At 44.8% G+C, this 17,862-nt stretch overlaps 1 protein-coding gene across 3 annotated transcripts in view; it reads left to right on the forward strand.

Annotated features, from left to right (window-relative positions):
• The window catches only part of LOC117712470 (integrin alpha-M), a 49,156-nt gene extending 32,813 nt beyond the window's left edge, over positions 1-16,343 (forward strand). For all 3 annotated transcript variants that reach the window (XM_076911236.1, XM_034508275.2, XM_034508284.2), the window contains 16 exons: positions 5,151-5,281; positions 5,362-5,525; positions 9,796-9,950; positions 10,043-10,174; positions 10,321-10,394; positions 10,619-10,760; positions 10,853-10,975; positions 11,460-11,539; positions 12,380-12,463; positions 12,743-12,818; positions 13,335-13,442; positions 13,594-13,677; positions 13,775-13,888; positions 13,972-14,073; positions 14,309-14,419; positions 15,101-16,343. In XM_076911236.1, coding sequence (XP_076767351.1) covers positions 5,151-5,281; positions 5,362-5,525; positions 9,796-9,950; positions 10,043-10,174; positions 10,321-10,394; positions 10,619-10,760; positions 10,853-10,975; positions 11,460-11,539; positions 12,380-12,463; positions 12,743-12,818; positions 13,335-13,442; positions 13,594-13,677; positions 13,775-13,888; positions 13,972-14,073; positions 14,309-14,419; positions 15,101-15,172 — 1,752 coding nt within the window. In that variant the 3' untranslated portion in view covers positions 15,173-16,343. The remainder of the gene's footprint in view (positions 1-5,150; positions 5,282-5,361; positions 5,526-9,795; positions 9,951-10,042; positions 10,175-10,320; positions 10,395-10,618; positions 10,761-10,852; positions 10,976-11,459; positions 11,540-12,379; positions 12,464-12,742; positions 12,819-13,334; positions 13,443-13,593; positions 13,678-13,774; positions 13,889-13,971; positions 14,074-14,308; positions 14,420-15,100) is intronic.
• Positions 16,344-17,862: the final 1,519 nt, after the last annotated feature.

The following is a 17,862-nucleotide window of genomic DNA, read 5'->3' on the forward strand; positions in this document are numbered from 1 at the left end:
ATACCTGCAGGTGCCCACAGATGTCAGAGAGCAGTGGATCCCCTGGGGCTGGAGTTACAAGCAGTTGTAAGCTCCCTGATGTGGGTGCCAGGAATCAAACCCACATCCTCTGCAAAAGCAGTCAGTGCTCTTAAGTGCTGAGCCATCTCTCCAGCCCTTAAACTAAGCCTCTTCTTTGACATTTTCATACATATATACAATACATCCTGAATTCTCTCACCAATCTTCCCTTGCCTCCTGCTAGCCCTTATTCCTATATACATGCCCATATGCATGTATTTTTGTTTAGATTTGAGACTGACTGCAGCCAACCAGGGCCATCTCTGTGACCATGGGTTTGGAGCCATGTGGGCTCATCAGGGGTTACCAAACATAGGTCATAGGATTTTTAATTGACAGGTGATGCATCCATACAATACACAAGATATTTTCTCTACAGTGTGGGGATTACAGTTGAGAGCACCATGCTTGGCTAATGATAGTTTTTAAATGGGTGAACCCAGCATTGTTCTTTTGTATTGGGTGTCAAAATTAAGTAGCCCTGAATCCTGAATCCTGGCCCCAGAACTGCTCTCCTCCTCCTCAGTGACTCTGTTACTGCTGCATGGGTTTCCTGCCTGTGGGGTCCTTGCAGTTTGGCCTGCCTCACCCACCCATGCTGTGTTATCTTTGGGCAAGCTGAGGCCATATGGTCTCCTGGTCTCTGGTCTCTTGTCTTTTCCAGTCTCATATTTTCCTTTATTTCTTTTAAAATGTAACATGGTAAAAATACTTAACTATTTGACTCTTATTAGACTTGAAATGCACCATCTCACACTTGACCTGTTCTAGCTGTTTCTAGGCATTGGTTGGTAATCCTCCATTTTGCCTCCTCCCTGAGGCCCCTCTGCCATACTCTGCTTTGCTTGTATGATTTGATTATTTTAGACAGCTCCATGTAGTGCAATGATTTGGCCTTTTGTGCCTGGCTTATTTTCATCTCCATTGGCACAGTGACAGATTTTCCTTCATTGTAAGGGGTGAATTGTATCCCACTATAGACAAAATACCACTGTTAGGGCAACTTGTCCTTAGCTGTCTCACATGCAGGTTACCCCATTCCTTGGCTTTTGTGAATGGTGTGTGTCTTAGTCAGCATTTCTATCTCTGCGATGAAACACCATGACCAAAAAGCAAGTTGGGGAGGAAAGAGTTTATTTTGCTTACACTTTCAGACCATCCATTTCAGAAGTCAATCATTGAAGGAAGTCAGGATAGGAACTCAAGCAGGTCTGGAACCTGGAGGCAGGAGCTGATGCAGAGGCCATGGAGAGGTGCTGCTTACCCAACTGCTCCTCATAGCTTGCATAGCCTGCTTTCTTTCTTATAGAACCCAGGATCACCAGCCCAGGGATGGCACCACTCACCACAGTCTGATTACTTCTTCCCCATTGATTACTAATTGGGAAAATGCCCTACAGCTGGAGGGATTTTCTCAACCGAGGCTCCTTCCTTTCTGATGACTCTAACTTGTGTCAAGTTGACACACAAAACTAGCCAGTACATTATGACAATGAATATGGATGTGCTAATATTCCTTCAAGATTCTTATTCTGATTCTTCTGAATAAAATGGAGAAGTGGGATTTCTGGATTATGTGCCAGTACTACTATTTTATCATTAGCACTCTGAAAAGCCTAGATTCTATATATGAGAGAAAACACACAAATTTTGTCCTTCTGGACTTGAGTTATTTTACTTAGCATGGTTATCTCCATTTTCATTTATCCCCACAAATAACCTGATTTTCACTATTTTGGCAAGCCCCAAGGATCTATGCGTCTCCATCCTTTGGTGCTGGAGTCACAGACAGACATGCCCAGGTTTTACATGTGCTAGCGATCCAGACTCAGGTTGTTCCAGGTTCACAGCAGGTGCACAGCAGGGGCACAGCAGGTGCACAGCAGGTGCACAGCAGGTTCACAGCAGGTGCACAGCAGGTTCACAGCAGGTTCACAGCAGGTGCACAGCAGGTTCACAGCAGGGGCACAGCAGGTGCACAGCAGGTGCACAGCAGGTGCTTACCTAGGAGCCTCCTTCTTGCCTTTCCACTTGCTTCTTCATTTATTTTGAGACAATGTTTCACTCTGTATCTAGGCTGGCCTAGAGTTCAGAGTCCTCCTGCTTGGGCCTCCCAATACTGCAATTACAGCTGTGTTTCCACACCCAGCCCTTTCTTTTTGATGCATTTTAAATTAAGTTGCATTGTCTGTTTACTTTGTCTACAATACTTTGACATGTAGGTTATTAACTAGGAATATTTTCTCACAGTTATTTTAGGACCTACAAATAGAAAGTACATAAATATTTATTTCATGTCTTGACAAACGTAATTCTTATCCCTTTTAGTATACAGACATGTGGCTCGATGTAGTAGACTACACCTGTAATGCCAGGGCACAGGAGGTAGAGGTAGGAAGAGATCATGTTTAAAGCCCTCTTGGGCTATATAGCAAGTTCAAGACCAGCCTAGGCCATATATCCAGACCTTGCTGTAGCCCCTCCAAAACTCAAATTTCTCTCCAAGAAAACCTCAAACAATATGGAGTGTCACCTCTCCAGTCAATTCCTATTCTCCCTCCTACCCTAGAAACGACCACAGTTCTGATTATTTATTCCCAGTTCTGCCCACTCTCTGGGCTGGAGTACACACCACAGACTCCAAAGACATTGCTGCCATGGGGCATCTCCACACTTTACGCATATTGGCACCATGCTCTCTCTCTCACTGGTGCAGATGTTTGCGCGCGCGCGCACATGTGTATGTGTGTGTGTATGTGTGTATAAATGAATTTGAAGTTTTCTGTTTTAATCACAGAGTAAATTTATATGTAAGATGAACAGTGGAAGCCGGGACCTCTCATTCCATTGTCACCATAGCTCAAACCTTTAACTTCAGAGGAAAACAAGGCCAAAGAGAGAGCATTTAAAATGGATTTTCTTTCAGAATTTCATGCATGCATATAACGTGTTTGATCAGATCTACCCCGCTTCTGTCCCTCCAAGTCTTGTTATATTTTTCATATCACTTTCCCCTCCCAACTTTATATGCTCTTCCTTTGTGTGTGTGTTTTATCTTATGCATATGGGTGTTTTGTTTGCATGTCTGTTTGTGCAGCGCTGTGCCTAATGCCTGAGGAGGCCAGAAGAGGGCATCAGATCATCTGGAACTGGAGTTATAGGTGTTTTTTTTTTTTTCTTTTCTTTTCTAGACAGGGTTTCTCTGTGTAGCCCTGGCTGTCCTGGAACTCACTCTGTAGACCAGGCTGGCCTCAAACTCAGGGTTTCTCTGTGTAGCCCTGGCTGTCCTGGAACTCACTCTGTAGACCAGGCTGGCCTCAAACTCAGAAATCCGCCTGCCTCTGCCTCCCAAGTGCTGGGATTAAAGGTGTGCGCCACCGCTGCCCGGCGTTACAGGTGCTCTTGAGCTGTAGGTCTGGAAATGCAGCCAATGCTTTTAACCCCTGAGCTCCAGTTCTACATGTGTCCCCTACCCCAAACCCTACTGAATCCACTAAGCGCTGCTAGTGTGTGCATGAGCATGGGGAACCTCTTGGGGGCTACATGCCTGGTGCAAACTGACGGAGAGGGTACTTTATATGTGAACATGTGTGTTCACCCACAATTTGTGGTTAAAAGCAAATACAAAATTGGTTGTGCTATTTTGCTTTTATTGTTGCTTATATTTTTTCCTCATATGATTGAAATTAAAGGTTATTATCAGTGGGAAGAGCTAATAAGCCAGGAACCTCCAACCTGCCACATTACAGGTAGTTTCAAAGCAAGTGTCCTCCCAGGGAAAAATTACTAGAGGTCCCGAGGATATGGCTCGTTGTTACAGTACTAGCCCAGCGGGACCATAGGCAGCAAACACGTAAACCTCCTTTTCCTCTTCCTTATTTGTTTTTTGTTTGTTTGTTTATTTGCTTTTTAAGACAGAGTTTCTCTGTGTAACAGCCCTGGCTGTCCTGGTACTCACTTTATAGACCAAGCTGGCCTCTGGGATTAAAGGCATGTGCCACCATCCCAACCACCGTTTTTCTTTTAAAGGGGTGTGTGTGTGTGTGTGTGTGTGTGTGTGTGCGTCTGTACTGACATATAGATCTCAAGTAATGGATTTTTAGGTATGAGCAAGCACAGTAAACTTAGATATCAAACACTAGAACACTAGGCTGGCAAGATGGCTCAGCTGGGAAAAATGCTTCGCACTAAGTCTGCCAACCGGAGTTCAGCCTTCAGAACTCTCATGGTGGCTGGAGAGAAGCGACTTCTTCAAACTGTCCTCTCACCTCTACACACACACTTCCGTGACCTGAGTTTGCTTCCTGGGACCCACAAGGTGAAAGAGAGATCTGATATCTGAAGTTGTCCTCTGACCTCTACATGAGCACGGTGGTGTGGGAATCCCCCCTCCCTCAAGGAAGATAAATGTCACAGAAGAGATCATTTGGGTTAGATCAATACTCAATGTTTGCATTTTTCTGTCTATGTAAATGAGGACCGTGTATTTTCATTTCCTTTTTTGTAAAACTTAGTTTTCATTAGGAAACTCAGATAATTCAGGAAAACTTGGGTATTGTTTGGAGATTGTGACTTAAACAGTTCCTTAATAAGTTTTTTTTTTAAAATGACAAATACTGTTTTTTTAATTTATTATTTTTATTTATTTATGTATTTTTTGCTTAAATATTGTAAACTATGAAGCAGGAACTGCAGGGTCACTCTTTCCTTTTCTAGAAGTCCTTTGGTTTCTAAAATAAAGGCAAAATGTTTTATTATTGCTCAATCACTTCAAGTTATATCAAAATATTTGTCCTCATATTTAGAATTGTAGTCCTCAATCTGGACTGCACACTGGAATTATTTACATATTTAAAAATATATCTGTAGAGAGTCTACTAGTTTCCCCAAACCAGACTCCTACATACTCCTACATACTTATAGAGAGTCCGAGGATGCGGTTTCGGGACTGTACAGGTAATCACTGTGTGCACAAGATAAGTTTTAAGTCATCTGAAGTCCTTGAAAGTATGAGAGGTAAAGAAGAGAGTCTGTGCCTTGGCTAACTGAGTCACAGGCTTTTCTATTTTCTCTTGTCTTCCTTCCCTCAGCGGATCACAGGCGCCCGCTTCTCCCCTGGGCTCCAGTATTTCGGGCAGTCTCTGAGTGGGGGCAAGGATCTCACAATGGACGGCCTGATGGACCTGGCTGTGGGGGCACAGGGGCATCTTCTACTGCTCAGGTGAGAGGCTCTCCCATTGTACCAGCCCTTCCCCCTTGGAAGGGTTACTGGTTCCTGATGGCTCTCTGATGCCCCTCTAGAGCCCAGCCCGTGCTGAGACTGGAGGCAACCATGGAATTCAACCCCAAGAATCTAGCAAGGAGTGTGTTTGCATGTCAAGAAGCAGTATTAAAAAACAAGGACGCTGGGGAGGTCAGAGTCTGCCTCCGTGTCCGCAAGAACACCAAGGATCGGCTGCAAGAAGGTGAGGTGTGCTGGGTAAACCTGGTTTACAGGGCACTGTCTCATCTCTGTCTGGCCAGCCTTCTAGCAGAAGAAAGTTCTGACTGGCGCTGACAGCCTTTTTAAGCCTGGTTAGAATGAGTGGGATAGCCCTCTCAAACCCTACCAGAAAAGTGACCGGAAAAGTGGTACTTTTGCCTTGTGTCAGTTGTCCAGAGAAAGAGAAGCAGGATCCTCCCCCCTTGTTGGAGAGCAAACTAGGCTTCCCTCCTCCCTCTCCCTCCCTCTCCCTCCCTTCTTCAGCCCTTCCTTCCTTCTTTTATCTTCTTTTTTAAAATGTAAGAATATCTGGAACATCCATCTAGTCACACACAATGTGTAGTAGTATTGTACATGTTTAAAATTTACGTAGATTATGTTATACTTTATGAATTTACCTGAAACTCTCTGTTTTTTACTTAAAATAATAATAAATAATAAATAACAATGACAACAACAACAATAATAATAAAAATAAATTATTTTTGTCAAGGCAAAGTCTTGTTTAGCAATGGCTGACCTTAGTTATATAACCCAGGAAGATGACCCTGGACTTCATGGTCTTTTAAGCTCCACTTCCCAGTACTGGGGCTGCTGGAATACACCACCCCACCCAGTTTTATGTGGTGCTGGGGACTGAACTCAGAACTTGTCTATGCTAGGCAATCAGTTTTATAACTGAGCGATATCCCCAACTTAATATTTTTATTATTATCTACCAAAAATGGTTTCTAAATAATTATTTTAAACAAAAAATTGGAGACCAATAGGAGACCAATATATTTTTAGACAAGTTTTACATCTTTTCCAAACGTGTTGCATCCAGTGCTCTTTGTTTTTTTTCTTTGCCAAGGAATCTTTAAAATTACTTTAAAGAAAGATTTATTATATTTTACACTCTGCGTAGGTCTCTTTAATTATGTACATGTGTCTGTGTAGGAATGTGCTCAGGAGTGTGGGTACCTACATAGTCCAGAAGGGGGCGCTGGATCCCTGGAGCTGACGTTATAGGCTACTGCGAGCTGCCTGACGTGGGTACTAGGAGTAGGATTCCTGTCTTCTGTGAGAGCAGCACATGTTTATAACTACCAAACCACCTCTCCAGGCCCTTAATTCAACTCACTGTGTAGCCCTGGCTGGCCTAGAACATACTGTGTATACCATACTGGTCTGGATCGTACAGAGAGCCACTTACCTCTACCTACCTGTCCTGGGATTAAAGGTGTACACCATCATACCTAGATTAAATGACTTTGAAATCCTTAAAATATAATTTTTGTTTATATATTTATGCATTTACATGTGTGGTGGATATGTGGAAGTCAGAGGACAGCTCATGAGAGTCTGGTCTCTTCTTCCAATATGTAAGACTTGGGTATATAATTCAGGTAGTGTGGTTTGGCAGTAGACACCTCTGCCCACTGAGCCATCTTGTCAACCCATCTCAAGAATATGAAGACAAACATGAAAGTCATACCATTTTACTTCCCTACCTATAAACATCTTTGAAATAGGAACATTTTCTTGTAAGGGCATAACATCATTATCAATTTTAATGCACAATAAATACTTGCTAATATAAGATAATTTATCAGAAATCAAAAACTCCTGTCCCCACACTGTGGGCTGTTCTTGCTTTCTTCCAGCTGGATCCAGCAGGATAAGATGTGCCTTTTGCTTACTAGTGTTTGTTTTCGCTTATTGACTTGCTGGCAACAACAGTGTAGCCGTTTCTTTTCCCATTTTCATACATGTATACAATGTATCTTGGCTATACTCTCACCTGTCCTTTTACTCAATTCTTTATTTTTCCAACTAGTCCTTGTGCTATGCTCACATAATTTTATTTTTATCCTTTTTTTTTTTTTTTTTTTTTTTTTTTGGTGACCCATTGAATCTCATGCTTGTGTGAACATGGATGGGAAGCTATTTATTGGAGAACAGAGCAACTTAGCAGTGGGTACCCCACTGAGGAAAATGACCACCTGGCAACTGTCAATAGAATCCCAAGGAACAGTGGAACCTCATGAGGCCCCGCCCATCCACGACAGAATGCTGTGTAATCTTGTGTAGGCAACCACAGCTGATGTGGGGGCATGATTGCCATGACTGTGCCATACAGAATATTGTCTCACAGTGCTCCCTCATCCTTTGTCTCACAGTGCTCCCCATCCTTTGTCTCACAGTGCTCCCCCATCCTTTGGCTCTTACATTGTTTCCACTCCCTCTTTCTTGAAGTTTCCTTGGCTCTGAGAGGAAGTGATAAAGATGTCCAATATAATTATTTTTTAATTTTAAAAGGTAACATTTTCATTTTTTTTTTTTTTTTGAGAATTTCATACAATGTATTTTGGTGATATTCGCCCTTTGCTCCTCTTTCCAGTTACACTCCCATCTTCCTAGCCACTCAACTTTTATGTCCTTTAAAAAAAAAAAAAGGCCATTGAGAGGCCAGGCATAGTGGCACACACCTTTAATCCAGCACTCAGGAGGCAGAGGCAGGTGGATCTCTGTGAGTTTGAGGCCAGCCTGGTCTACAAAATGAGTTCAGGACAGCCAGGGCTACAGAGATAAACCCTGTCTCAAACAAACAAACAAACAAAAATCTACCCCAACAAAAACAAAAAACAAATCTCAGAAACCATTGAGTCTAATTTGCATTGCCCAAATGCTCTTGGGAAATGGGCCGGGTAGGTTGGTTGACCTACTAAGGGTCACACCCTCACGCGAAACTTCTCTCCTTTTGTGGTCAATTGCCAGTACCTCAGCTAGGGGTGGGACTTCCTGCTCGCTGCCCCCAATTTCATGCTGCATTTTGTTGTGCCTCAGCAGGTATAGATCTTCTTGTCATAGTCACTGTGAGTTCATTTATTAACTGCCTTATTGTAACTGAAAAAATACTCTTTTCCTGTAGTCATTATGATCCTAGATTTGAAATCACACGAAGATTCATGGTAATAAAAATGGGATGGTCCTGCCATAAAAACAGACACATTGTCCAAAGGACTAGGACTGAGAACATAAATATAAGCCCACATTCATATAGTCAGGTGATTTTTTTTAAAACAAAGAGGCCAGCAATACACATTGGAGAAAAGGTAGCATCTTCAACAATGGTGCTGGTCAACCCGATTGGTCCATGTAGAAGAATGAAAATGGACCCTGCTCAGAACTCAACAGCAGATTCATCAAGAACCAAAGCAAAAGAGCAGCACAGTTTATTTTTATTAACTAGCTTATGATATTAACTTTCTTTTATAGTATTTTCATACATACTTTTGGTTGCCTCATCTCCCTGTTTCTGGTCAATCCCTACCTAACCCCTCCCACCCCCGGGAGTTCTCTCTGCACTTCCTATCACAGAGACCCCATTGCCCTCTGAGCTCCTGTCTCTCAATGCCTCCATTATTCTCCCATGCTCCCCTCTCTAAGTTTTTTGTCTTCTACACACGCTCACTACCATGAGAAGTGAGATCTCGTTAGGAAGTAGGAGCCAGGGTCCACATTCGAGAGAACATTTGGTGTTTATCATTGAGCCTGCATTAGCTCGCTTAACACAATGGTCTCCTGTTCCATCTGTGTTCAAACAGGTTCATTTTCAAATGAGGGAGAACTGATCAAGTTAAAGACACTTTTTGTTGCCAGTGGTCTGCCTTCTTTCCCTTTCCGTGTTCTTAGAGACAGGATTGTGCTGTTGTGGGAGACCAGCAGTGGCAGACCTAGAGAGAAACAGGAGGAGGAAAAAAGATAGTTTTCTAGTTTCATCCTTACTGGTCCAGGGGTCAGAAGAGCCAGTTCTTCTTCTTCCTCTTCTTCCTCCTCCTCTTCCTCTTCCTCTCCTCTTCCTCCTCTTCTTCTTCTTCTTCCTCTTCCTCTCCTCCTCCTTCCTCCTCCTCTTCTTCTTCCTCTTCCTCTCCTCCTCCTCCTTCTCCCTCCTCCCTCCTCCTCCTCCCTCCTTCCTCCTCCTCCTCCCTCCTACCTCCTCCCTCTTCTTCCTCCTCTTCTTCTTTTTCTTCCTCCTCCTCCTCTTCCTCCCCTTCATCCTTCTCTTCTTATTCCCCTTCTCCTTCTTCCTACTTGAGATATAAGTAAGTTACTTATAAAGAGTAATTGTTCTTATTCTTACTTTGAAAGTAACAAATTAAGATGCAGAGGAGTCAGATGATATGTGGATAATTCCACATTTTGGAGCAGTGTCGTGGCCCCAGACCTCTGTCCACCTGGTTCCTAATCACTATGCCCTCTCCTTTCAGGAGATATCCAGAGCACTGTCACTTATGACCTGGCTTTAGACCCTGGCCGCTCACGTGTTCGTGCCTTCTTTGATGAGACAAAGAACAACACACGCAGGCGCATCCAGGTCTTTGGATTGGCACAGAGATGTGAAACCCTGAAGCTAATTTTACCGGTAAGATGGCAAATGGTAGATCTCCTGGCCGAGGGTGGAGTGGCCTTAGGAAACTGAAGAAGGCAGAGCCTTCTATCCCTACTATCTCTTAGGACTGCGTGGATGAGTCCTTGAGTCCCATCATCCTGCGCCTCAATTATACACTGGTTGGAGAGCCCTTGCGGTTCTCTAGGGATCTCCGGCCAGTGCTGGCGATGGATGCTCAAAAGTTCTTCACAGCTATGGTGAGTCTTGGAGTTGGGGCCTCACAGGAGTAGAGAACAGAACAGAGCATGCTTGCTACAACACTGGTATTTTATGTTATTTCATTTAGAGATTTTATTGCTTTAATTATTTCCTTTACCTCCCTTTTGATCACACTCCTTTTTAGCTTCCCTTTGAGAAGAATTGTGGTAACGACAGCATCTGCCAAGATGATCTCAGCATCACCATGAGCTCTGTGGGGTGAGTTTCTTCCTGTTATTAATTCCCTCAAATCTGAATCAATGTGTCCTGGATCTCTGAGGGAAGCCTAGGCTTCTTCAGAGATATTTATGGGGCACAAAGTTCCTAGTGCCTGCTCTGCTCACAGCCCTATCTCTCCAAGTGCCTGCAGCTTTTCTCCACTAAAACAGACTTGCCTCAGGGAAGTCCTTGATGCCTCATGGCCTGTCTTGCTCTTCTCACAGCTTGGACACTTTGGTGGTGGGAGCCCCCGGGGACTTTAACGTGAGTGTGACTCTGAGAAATGATGGTGAGGATTCCTATGGGACCAAGGTTACCTTCTACTACCCATCTGGCTTGTCTTACCGGAAGGTGTCAGAGAGCCAGGTAGCCAAATCCTCTTCAGTCTCTTGGCTCTGCTTTCCTCATCCCCCATGGCTGGCAGTTGACAGTACTACATTTGTCTGCCTTGGTTCTAGAACCAGCTCTCCAAGAGGCAGTGGCGTGTGAAACCTGAGTCCAGCTCTTCCTCTGAAGGGCATGGGGTTCTGAAGAGTACCACCTGGAACATAAACCATCCCATCTTCCCTGCTAATTCTCAGGTCAGAGCTCCCTCCCCTGCTGTCTTCTGTCTGCTGTCGTCATATGGGATTCTTGTCTTCCTCTTATCATCTCTTCTCTCTGACCCATTAAACCAGCTTTATTGAGATGTAAAAACATTCCATGGACTCAGCCATTGTGTACAACCCAGTGGCTTATAGGTATTCTGAGAGTGATGTTTCCATCAATCTGATCAATCTGAGACCCTGGGGGCTGCTAATTGACCTTCTCTGCATGGACTCACTTCTGTACATCTCCCATCCACACACACACACAGCATGTGGTTCTGTGTGGTTGGCTTCTTTCATCAACTGTTATGTTTTTAAGGATCACTTACCTGTGAACCTTTCTTTTTTAAAAATTTCTGAATAATATTCTTTTGTGCGGGCAGGATCCTGTTTGGTTTATCCCGTTCAGTGGTTGGGGAGCTGTTGTGCTGCTCATTCATTACTATTTTTAACCACAGTCTCCGTTCTCTGATGCCAGGTCACATTTAATGTCACATTTGATGTGGACTCTGATGCCTCCCTTGGGAACAAACTGCTCCTCAAGGTCATTGTGACCAGGTACCTATTCCCACATGTGACAGTTGCCCTCCGCCTGAGGCCCAACCCCTCATCCAGGATGAACCTTTTTCTTCTTTCTTCTGGTTCTCTGTCTTGATGACTAATTTATTTCACAAGCACTGATTGAGCACACACCTATGTGCCAGGCACTGTGTCAAGTGCTGGGGGCAATGGTAATGAAGGAGACAGCTGTGGCTCCCTCCCTCACAGATGCTCAGTGATCTGCACAGTCGAGGAAACTGGTAGTCATAGGATAGTATAAAATATATGATCAAGTGGTGGTAGTGGTCGGGGTGCCCAGTGTTGAGAGAAGACTCCTGAAGTATTTTTGTTGTAAGTCAAACAAAGGCATAAAGAGAGAAGGAAACACACACCAGGCAGAACCTGGAGCTTGGAGGTATCTGGGCATGCTTCAGAACAGCTTAGACAGGGCTTTTGAGGTGGCTCAGTGGGTGAAGACTGATGCCTTGCATTCCATCCCTGGAAGCCATGTAAAGGCGGAAGGAGAGAACTGGCTACAAAGTTGTCCTCTACCCTATAACATGTGCTGTGGTGTGTGTGAACCCATCTGCCACCCACAACAGCAATAAGCATACAGAGATTGCTGAGATGTCAGGTAAGGCTGTCAAGTCTGACTGCCCAGGTTCAATCCCTGGAACCCACATGGTGAATGGAGCAAATCAACTCCCAAAAGTTGTTTTCTGACCTCCGTGAGGCAGAGAGCTGTGGGGTCAAGGACAGTAGACATGGAGACAGCTGGATGCAGAAGGGTGAAGGAGGGGGGATGGGAAGACTGAGTCTCAGTTCTTACAGGCGGCTAAGAACCTGCTTTCCTTTCAGTGAGAACAACATGTCCAGGACCCACAATACGGAGTTCCAGTTGGAGCTGCCTGTGAAGTACGCCATCTACATGGTTGTCACCAGGTGCTGCTCCATCCCACTCTTGCCCTTCAGGCTGGACACTGCCAGCTTTGTCTTTGTGTTCATACACTGCCTTATGATGTGTGTATGCCTGTGTGGAGGTGTGTGTGTGTGTGTGCACATGCCAAACCCACACACTCAGTGTCTGACAGACATTGTTTTTTAGGACTGCATGGAAGAGGTGGCACTGCCACCTTCCTAGTCTCTGTATATTTAGTTCAAGCCCCCTTCTCAGGACACCTTCATGTTCTGTTACCTGTTGTCCCCTCTTTTTTCTTTTAGTGATGAGAGTTCTACTAAATATGTCAACTTCACAGCTTCAGAGATGACCAGTGAGGTCATACAGCATCAGTACCAGGTGAGGAGCAGGGCAAGCCTGGGTCCTGAGAGGATGCTGAGAAGGGAACTTGATGTAAAGAGAAGGCAGAAAGCAAGCATAGGAAGCATGAATACTGAGTTTCCAGGTGGAGTTCCAAGTTTGCTCTACACTCCTCCCCCATGGACACACACACACACACACACACATACACACACACACACACACACACACACACACACACACCCCTCTATCAGTCTGTCAGGCCCCTGAACACTCTTGCTGTCCCTTGTAAATAGATGTAGAAATTAAGGGTCAGAGAGACTCATGAACTATGTCTAAATTCTCACACCTGGCAGGTGGCAGAGCTAGAACTCAGAATGAGCCGGTCTGGCTCAAGTGTGAGGCTGGCATTTGTTTACATACTCCCATCTCTCTGAAGAGCAGGGTGTACTTAGGCCTTATTCAGTGGTCCTGGGAAGTAGGAAATGAGAAGCCAATTCCAAGAGCTAACCAGACCACAAGGCTAGAGCCCTTACTCCCTGCTTTCTGACATAGTTCAACAACCTGGGCCAGAGGAGCCTTCCTGTCAGTGTGGTCTTCTGGATCCCTGTCCAACTCAACAAGGTGACCGTATGGGATCATCTCAAGGTCACTTTCTCCCAGGTGAGTCCAGCTGGGTCCCCAAAGTTCAGGTCCTTGTTAAGATCTGCTTCTTGCCTCTTCTGACTTCCCCTTTGGCTCAGGATGTTACTCTGCTGGGCAGGACCAGAGCCCAGCACTCTCCTTTGTCTTCTCTGTGTCTGTCTTTCCTTAGAACCTCTCAAGTACCTGTCACACTGAGCAGAAATCCCCTTCTCGCTTCAATTTCCGAGATGAGCTTGAAAGGACCCCAGTGCTGGTAAGAACATGGCGGGCTCCAGCCTCAAGGCCACACATACGGTCATCACAGTCTTTCTCAGTCTTAGTCATCTGTTTCTTTGGACTTCCTCTCTCAGGACTGCTCTGTTGCTGTCTGTAACAGAATCCAGTGTGACCTCCCATCCTTCAACCCTCGGGAAATATTCAATGTCACCCTCAAGGGTAATCTATTATTTGACTGGTACATCAAGGTATGTTGTGTTCAGAGACTCTCTGGGTAGAGCTATAATAGTCCAGCACCCAGGCCTGGCTCCCACTCTGCTTCCTCCCACAGACTTCTCATGACCATCTCCTGCTTGTGAGCACTGCCGAGGTCCTGTTTAATGACTCTGCATTTGCCCTACTTCCAGGGCAGGAGACGTTTGTGAAGTCTAAGGTACTCGTCTCGGGCATGGTGGGGTGGGGTGGAGTGGCGCTGTTTGGAGGGAGGAGGAAGCTGGGGTGGTGGGTCTCACCTTTGGGCTGGCAAGAGAAGCAGGTGGGAAGAGAAGTGAGGCCTGTGGCTGGTGGTGTGGGTTGTTGGAAGTGGTTAACCCTTGATCTCAGGGAGCTCTGAGAAGTTTGAGGTGTTTTTCTTCTGCTGTACCCAGTTTCTCTTCTTTCTTCTGTAGACGGAGACCAAAGTGGAGCCATATGAAGTTCACAACCCTGTGCCACTCATTGTGGGCAGCTCCATCGGGGGCCTGGTGCTCTTGGCTCTCATCACTGCTGGCCTGTACAAGGTGCTTCCTGGTCCTTTCTGTCCCATCCCCCACTCTTCAGTAGCTCCATTACTGGGTTCGACTCAGTATTGCTGCTAACTACCTGACCTTGGGTCATGGCTCACTCAGGGCCTGGATTTCTTCAGTTGTAAAACAATACTATGAACACCTATTTTACAAAGAAAATTAGCTTAATACATGTAGAGCAACTAGGATGGCCTCTGGTTTACAATGACCACCATATAAAGAGTGATTCTTCTTCTATTTTATATTGTTTTCCTAGCCCCAGCATTGATGGTGTTTTTCTCCCTGCCTGACTTACCTAGGTTCTTTTTATTTTCTGTCCTGTCAATCTTTGTCCTGCTTGATCATCTTGTCTGTTTGTGTGTCTGTGTGTCTGCGTGTCTGTCTGTCTGTCTGTCTGTCTATCTGTCTCTGTCTCTCTCCCTCCTCTCTCTTTCTCCCTCCCTCCCTCCCCCTCTCTCTGTACATGTGTATATGTCTGTCTGTCTCTCTGTGTATGTCTGTCTGTCTCCATCTCCCTCTCCCTCTCTCCCTCCCTCTCTTCCTCTTTCCTCTCCCTCTCCCCCTCTCTGTCTGTCTATCTGTCTCTGTCTACCCCATCCCCTCTCTTTTTGTCTTGTCTGATCTTGATCTACTACCATGCATTCTGTGACCTTACCCTATGTCTTTACCCGACAGCTTGGCTTTTTCAAGCGGCAGTACAAGGACATGATGAGCGAAGCTGCTCCCCAAGACGCCCCACCTCAGTAATGGCCTTTTCTCCATTGAGTGACCTCTCCAACAACAAGCAGGTCTAGATGGTCAGACCAGCACGGAGGCTGATGGACAGACATGTCTTTTAGGGGACTGTTGCTGTGATGTCTTATACAAAAATGGAGTTTCTGTGTGTGTGTGTGTGTGTGTGTGTGTGTGTGTGTGTGTGAGAGAGAGAGAGAGAGAGAGAGAAAGAGAGAGAGAGAGAGAGAGAACTGTGCATGGCTCACACATTTCTTGCTTGTGAGCAATGCCTTAAAGGCATCCTCTTGGAAGGAAAGGCATCTCTTGGGTTTCCTAGTGTGTTAGAGAAGACGCTAATGGGTCCTTCTCTGGGCAAGGCTATGGGACCCTTGTAGGTAAACATAGCTAAATGCTGTGCTGTCCTCTCTGAAGGAAGTAATATTTCCTTGCTTGTGTGAGCTTGCAGACTTGCAAGGGTTCAGGTACTGAGACTGCAAGAGAAGTTGGACATGGAATAGAGAACTGGAAAGTTAACAGAGATGTTCAGCGAAGAGTAAGATACCTCCTACCACCTAGTCATTTATAATTTTAACTTTAATTTAAATATTTGAACCAATTAACCTATCAAAGTACAAAACACAAAAGATACTCGAGAAGGGTGAAAGGCAGGGGTGGGAGGATGCAGCTCGCAGTAGAGTGTGGTCTGGTATATGTGAGTCCTTGGGCTCGGCATGCCACAATGAGATCAGGGCAAAGAGAAACCAAACCAAACCAAAGTGGATAGTGGAAAGACTCCCTTCCAGAAAGACTGCAGGTATTTACCACACACACACACACACACACACACACACACACACACGCACACACATACACATGTACACACAATGCACACACACACACGCACACACATGTGTGCGCACTCGTGGGCACACACACACACACACACACACACACTGTTTTAAGCAAGTGGTAACATACTTTTTTACTATTATGCATATTGTCTTTTTATGCATAATATGTTCAAATAATTTAATGTAAGTTAAAAAGTTACAGATAAGACATTAAGTTATAAAGTAGCTCAGAGTATTCCCCTGTGATTGTAATGTATTTAACATTTAATGTAATTTCCTTTGGATATATTATTTCCAGCCATTTGCTATTATGAACAATGCTGAATTAATAAATTGGGTATATCTAAGTTTTACATATGTAGAAGAGTAATTTATTAGATATATTTCTAGAAGTTTGCCTTCTAATGCGCCCCAAATAAAAATTTGATAGGAAGATGAGCTTGGTGGTACACACGTTTAACCCTTTCTAGTCAGGGGGAAGAGGCTGCAAGATTGTGAATTCAAGACCAGCTTGGGCTAAGAGTGACTTCAAGGCCAGCCCAAGTTATGAAGACTTTTCTCAATAGAATAAATGAATAAACAAGAACTGGGAATGTAGCCTAGTGGTCGAGCACTTGCTTAGCATGTATGAGGCCCTAGACTTTATCCTCAGCCACTCTCCCTCTGGCTCTGCCACCCACCAAACCATTCAAGTGAGAAAAGGATCCACAACATCCCTGCAGGTGGAGGGAGTTATCTGGGGAATGGAAGGCAGCTGTCTACCAATGAGAATGTCCTGTGCCTCTGGAAATGCTATGAGACAGTGAATCATACACACCTGGGAGAGTGAGTAATGCATATCTGGAAGACTGAATAATACACACCTTGGAGACTGAATATTACATACCTGGGAGGCTGAATATTACACATGTGAGACACAGTGAATAATACACACTTAGGAGACAGTGAATACTACACACCTGGGAGACAGTGACAAATACACACCTGGGAGACTGAATACTACACACCTGGGAGATAGTGAATTCTACACACCTGGGAGACAATGAATACTGTACACCTGAAAGACAGTGAATACTGCACACCTGGGGGACAGTGAATACTGCATACCTGAGAGTGAATACTGCACGTCTGGGGGGACAATGAATACTGCACACCTGAGAGACAGTGAATACTGCACACCTGGGGGACAGCAAATACTGCACACCTGGGAGTCAGTGAATACTGCACACCTGGGGGACAGTGAATACTGCACATCTGGGGGACAGTGAATACTTCACACCTGGGGGACAGTGAATAGTGCACACCTGGGAGACAGTGAATAGTGGATACCTGGGAGACAGTGATAATACACACTTGGGTATCATCCAGAGTAGAAGGAGCTGGGCTGCACCATTCCCACATGGTTATCAAGGCCCTGGAAAAGCCTGTGGGGAATGGTTGATGCATTGCCAGCACTGGTTAGTAAGCACTCACAGGAAAAGTTTGATGGCTAGTTTTAGATGGCCTCCACCATCAAGGAGAATCCCAGTGCCCATCTGTCGCACCTTTGTGAATGTGGTAACCACACCTTTACCCTTGATCAAGATGACTTGCATCTAAATTTGCAACTCCTTAGGAGGATGAGGCAAATTTAGATGCAAGTCATCTTGTCCAAGGTGCCCCTTTAATATCATATATTTTATATTTTTCCTTTCTAAGCTTGCTACACTTGTTCAAAATGCTCTTCATGAGAAGAGAACAAAGTCTCTGCTGGGCTTTTTTGAGACTTCCTTTGTTAATGCAATTAATATAAAACTCTTTATCTTAGGGTCAGGTAGACTCTTCAGACAAAGGCAAAAAGCAGCTACATTCTTACCACAAAAACAGTCTCTA

The sequence above is a fragment of the Arvicanthis niloticus genome, chromosome 1, assembly GCF_011762505.2.
Source record: "Arvicanthis niloticus isolate mArvNil1 chromosome 1, mArvNil1.pat.X, whole genome shotgun sequence".
In the NCBI taxonomy this organism is placed as follows: domain Eukaryota; kingdom Metazoa; phylum Chordata; class Mammalia; order Rodentia; family Muridae; genus Arvicanthis; species Arvicanthis niloticus.